This window comes from Hyposmocoma kahamanoa, unplaced genomic scaffold (assembly GCF_003589595.1).
Source record: "Hyposmocoma kahamanoa isolate Upper Pololo Valley unplaced genomic scaffold, ASM358959v1 92, whole genome shotgun sequence".
Taxonomy (NCBI): domain Eukaryota; kingdom Metazoa; phylum Arthropoda; class Insecta; order Lepidoptera; family Cosmopterigidae; genus Hyposmocoma; species Hyposmocoma kahamanoa.
The window spans coordinates 22,858,795-22,864,403 of NW_020654748.1; the positions used below are offsets into that span (position 1 = coordinate 22,858,795).

General features: G+C 40.0%; 1 protein-coding gene across 1 annotated transcript in view; it reads left to right on the top strand.

Moving 5' to 3' along the window:
* The first annotated feature begins 1,770 nt into the window (after positions 1–1,770).
* Positions 1,771–5,609, top strand: part of LOC113236954 (vesicular glutamate transporter 1-like) — a 35,383-nt gene continuing 31,544 nt past the window's right edge. Inside the window, exon 1 of the mRNA XM_026473181.1 lies at positions 1,771–1,949. Coding sequence (XP_026328966.1) covers positions 1,771–1,949 — 179 coding nt within the window. The remainder of the gene's footprint in view (positions 1,950–5,609) is intronic.

Below are 5,609 nucleotides of genomic sequence, written 5' to 3' on the forward strand. Positions count from 1 at the left end.
TAAAGAATTTTGCAGATACATACATACAAATATTATAAATGTGAAATTAACTGGGTTACCTATCAGTGGTCCGAAATGACATTTTCCAGAAATAACGTTTGATCGAAATTTCATAACCTCGAAAGTAATTTTGAGAGGAATATGGTTTTTTCTTTTAAACCTTTTTTTTTTTTTTTATCTCTGGGAAACGCGTTACGCGTACCGCTCGGCTCGGGGGGAGCTGCGAGCGGTTATGTGTGACTCCCGGGCTCTAGCCCGGTATACACACTAAAACCCAGCGGTTAACCCCCACCGCCATAGCGAGGCGCCCTGGATCCGCTTACGCATACTACAGGAACGCCTCGGCGGATGGTCCGCGTGAGCGGCCCCGGCCTTCAGAGAGTGCCCTAGGTCAACACAAAGGCACCCTCACACTTGTGAGCATAGACTTGGAGATAGGGTCCCCCGACCCCTGTCCCCACGGCTCACTACAGCGGGGGAAGAAGGTGGGCGTACTGCCTCCTTCGTCTCCCCAGCCGCCGTCTTCGGAACGGGTCAGCGAGGGGGTCGTCCTCTCTGAGCCGTTCCGAGGCCTCCTTGTGCGAAAGTACGCTTTCACAGAAGGAGGCCATTGCATCCCAACACCTCTGACTGTCGAGCATCGCGCTCACGATGGTCGACAGCGAGAGATCTCCGCCCACTACCGCGGTCAGGGAGTGCCGCTGGGGGCCCCATGCCGCACATTCTGCCACGGTATGATGCACTGTATCGACGGGAGCGCCACACTCGTGACAGACAGGGGTCGTCTCCCGACCTGCAACCCGGTGCAGGTATTCGCCGAAACATCCATGTCCGGTGAGAACCTGCACCAGTCTGTAGGACAGAGACCCATATCGCCGGTCGACCCAGCGGATTAGGTGGGAGCGAACTGCCTCCACCGTCACTAAGCCCGCGACTGGGGCCTCTAGATCCTCCGTCCATTTTCGGATTAAGGCAACGCGGCCCGCTGCCCTGATCCTCTCCAGGTCTTCGGCGCTCGGCTTTTAAACCTAAGTTAACCTAACCTAACCGAACCTAATCGTGTCTTTGCGATAAATATTCAACATATCCTGAAAGAACAACTGTTTCGTTATAATTCGGTTTTCGGTGTAATGATAATTCGAACAAACGTTATTTTGGACAAAAAAGTTTTCGACTTTGTGATAGGTTATCATGTTTTCGGTTTTCATGGTGTAGCCATCTCATCGTCCCGGGTTGGATCCCCGGCTGGGTCAATGTAGAAACTAATTTTTCTATATTGTCTCGGGTCTAGGTGTTTGTGGTACCGTCGTTGTTTCCGATTTACATAACACAAGTGCTTCAGTAACTTACTATGGGGTTAAGGCAACGTATGTGATGTTATCTAATATATTAAATAGTATTCATACATAGCAAATAACTCCCGAGTATTAAAACAGAACTGACAAAAAAAAATTACTTAAGATAATAAGTTAATTAGAAAGATATAAAACATAATTTCACCATGTCCACCGGTGGCGCATCCCGCCCCGACACATTTTTTGGTTGATGGGGTGATGATGTATACCACCATGGATGGCCATTTGAGAATCTTTCCCGCCGGACAGCAAATAATGGCAATTGTGTTCCCGGTCTAATCGTGTTAAATGGCTCCCTGAAACGAAATCCCAGCTGGGATGGGCTGCGTTTAGCAAGTTAGATAAAATTCCTAAAATCAGATAAGGTTCCACAGTGTCTGAAGACCCACTTGTTTAATCATTTGTTCTGCCCACCATGACGTATGGTGCCGAGACATGGACGCTCACGCAGGAGACTGTATTCAGATTGAGAATTCCACAGAGGGTCATGGAGCGCTCCATGCTCGGCATCAGCCTTATAGACCGAGTTCCGAACGTTGAGATCCGACGACGGACGAAAATCCAGGATGGTGGAACTCGGATCGTGGACACATAGCAAAGCAAGGTGATGACAAGTGGAGCAGTCTAATAACTTTTTTTATATAAGAAAACCGACCTCAAAATTTCGTGGAATTACATCCTATTTGCCAAGTTTTATTGAAATCGGTTACCAGAAAGAGCGCGAAACCGGATTCGTCCCCTAGTTTGCCACCCTTAGAAGTGGAATATCTTCAAATTTAAATGGGACCAACATTGAGGCACCAAAAAAAGAATCATCAAAATCGGTTTCACAAATGCCGGAATAATCGCGTAACTTACACCAGAAAATGCAATAGAATTTAGAACCTCCCCTTTCTTCAAGTCGGTTAAAGAGACGGTTTTTGCATGTTCTAGAAATACAAGTGTAAATACACGTAAGCTTAACTATACGATGAATGAAAAACAAAAATGCATTCTAGACATTCCTATTTTTTTAGAACACGTGCTAATATTCAATTTTTCAAAACATTCCTCATTTAAACATGAACAAATACTATGGACAATAAGTATATGGTTGCGTCAAATATTCGTCGTAGGAAATAACAAATGGAAGGCGGACATTTCACAGAAATAAATTAATGAAATTGGTGTGAGATAAGCAGCTCATTTGTAGCCACTAACAACCGCATTAATCTTTAAACAAAAAAATTGTAAATCGTGATTAACGATGTTATTTACTCATTAAGTTACTATTTGTTAGCTATAACTGTGTACTCCTTGCAAAGTGTAACTGTTTGTCGACTCCAAAAAAGATTTTTAAAAAGTCACGGTCTTGTTGGCAGCAGTAAAGGTCTCTATGAAAGAGTTCGTCCAGGGAAGTACCTACTACCGCCTTACCTATTTCTGTCGCCAAGCATTAAAAAGATTAACATTCTTATACCAGCGTCACAGTACATTTACAAAAATAAGTTAAATAGAATAGTAATTTTTTATAAAAAATAGTAACAGATAAACTAGTTATTCTTGACAAGGTCGCAAATTCATTTAAAGGGCAGTGGATAAGCTTCAAAGGGCTTTTCAACAAGAACTTTGTTTTGTGAATCAAAATAAATTTAGATGACAATGATTCAAATTTTTATTGTATTAAAAAAAGTAAGGTTTGGCGATTATGAATAAAAAATAATATTTGATAAATGTCCACCACGACCACAGTTACAGATGTCGATTCTTTCATCAAAGTTTTTAATCACTTTTTGACATAATGGTGGGTCTAGTTCGTTAATCACTTCACGAATGTTGAGTTTTAAGGCTGCTATCGATTCGATTGGCTCCGTATAGACTCTGTCTTTAACATAACCCCATAAAAAATAATCCAACGGTGTTAAATCACATGATCGATCTGGCCACTTAGCGGCTGAATTTCGTGAAATTATGCGATCGGGAAATTTGGTTTGAAACCAATTCATTGTTTCGGTGGCACATAATTGCAATGTATTCTCAATGGATTTTTAATTAAATTACACACAACTTTTAATTGCCACAATTTAAGGCTTAGTAAACAGGCATTTGCAAAACAAACGCGTAACATCGTTGGCCATATCAAGTGGAAGATTGTGGCCAAGGGTTCGTCAAAAAAAAGGTTCATTTACGGCTCGACTAACCTGATTTGTAAAAACATTGACGGCACATTAAACGCGTTATGCTTCATGATTTACTTTTTCACCTTGATGCATTACTAGTTATTTATTTTTATGACACCAAGTGACGGAACGAACAAGTCGTGGCACTGCCAATGCCACTGCGCCTGTCACCCTGAGACATTGACAAGTCCCATATGCATGTAGTTTCACCAGCACCCTTACAATTCAAAACCGGAAAGCAGAACTTCTCTGTAAGACTTCTTACACAAGGAGCTCTACTGCTACTAAATCGTTTTGCGTAACCTATGACAAACTTGAATTTTTTTTTCCGATATAACGTTTCATCGAATTTTCATTACACCGAAAAGCGAATTATAACGAAACCGTTGTTCTTTCAGGATAGGTTGCATGTTTATCGCAAAGACACGATTAGGTTCGGTTAGGTTAAGTTAGGCTTAAAAGAAAAAAACAATTTCTTCTCAAAATTACTCTCGAGGTTATGAAAATTCGACCAAACGTTATTTCTAGAAAATGTCATTTCGGTCTATTGATAGGTAACCATCGTTTTGTTCTTAGTGTTCAAAGTATCAAACAACCAGAAAATTTAAAAATCCCACTGTTGAGGCATAGGTCTCTAGGAAACGGGACCATAACCAGACCAGAGAATGTGGGTTCGTGACTTCACACTTTATATGTTTCATCGCAATGTTTTCTTTTACTGTTGCTAAAAATTCACTACAGAATTTGAGTAGCTCAAAAATTAATCATAAGTACGAGAGGAGGCTGAAAAGTACTAAATCTCTTTTGACAATTTGTAATTCAAAAATAATACAGGCCACTATCGTGACGCATTCGTTATTTATTCTTTTTCAAAATTAGTGATACTGTTTTATTTATTGCGTTTCGCAAAATGGCGAAAGAAAAAAGCAAAATGTTTAGTGTTTTAACAGAGTAATGTCCCTTTGTAACAAATATATACACGCATTTCCTATTTTTATATACATTTCATACTGAAAAAAAGTAGCCGGAGTCGGCTTTTATTTCTTACTTTGGTAGATTAATTTTCAGCCGCCCCTCGTACATGCCGCCTCGGAGATCAATCGAGAAGCCCCTGTTCTCCAACTAGGCTACCACCGCTTTAAAAGCAAATAAACATCTTTAAACACACAGTGTTGTTAAACAAACATCGTGATATTCGTTTATTTAATTTACAGTTTTATCATAGCTATATAAACATCAGAATATCAAGGCTTTATTACGAACAGACAGTGACGTAGGTTGGCGACGCCTTCCTATTTTCACTACTAACGTCAATAAGACGAAATTAGACCATATGTAATGACAAAACAGGGGTGACGGATATCGATACCTCACACGTAAATTGTTGTAAGTCATAATACCATTTTTTGTCTTTTTAACTTAAATATATACTTCTTTATGTATATTAAAGTCTTATTCATTCTTCTCGGGGGAATATATCTTACAAATGTGAGGATTTCAAGTATAATTTGTTTATCTATGAAATAAAGGGTTATTTGAATTTTCACTTCATGCTAGCATTCGTAGGTCTAATTTGTTAAGGCAATAGAACTGACTAATACCTTCACAGTCAGCCGTATTCATGGGTCCTGTAAAGAGCATGAAACTTTGTCTTTCTTGTTCTAAAAACAAATACTTATGCGCGATTTTAGAACTGAAAAATAGCTTTATTTCCAAAGTATTTATGTTCAGAATCCCGTATCAGCAGTTTTAAGGCTTCATCAATGCATTATAGGTTCCATTGCTGGGCACCACTCTAAAAAGAGAGTTTAGGTAGACCCTAGTCCCCCACGGTGGGCTAAAGCGGGTGAGGGCCTTAACGTGTTTTCCAAGACATGTTTTCCTCCACCGTAAGCGAGAGTCGATGTGAATTACAATATAGAGTCGAGAATTTGAATAGATTCATCTTTTAAAATGCCTTCCTTTTAATGTTTAAAATTACTGGTAACGCACCTTGACTTAGTGACATTGTTTTTTTATCAGTGCGTATATAGTACACTTAAGTTTTTGCGCCTTTTTTGCATCGTATCAGCAGTTGACTGTAAATCAGACGTAT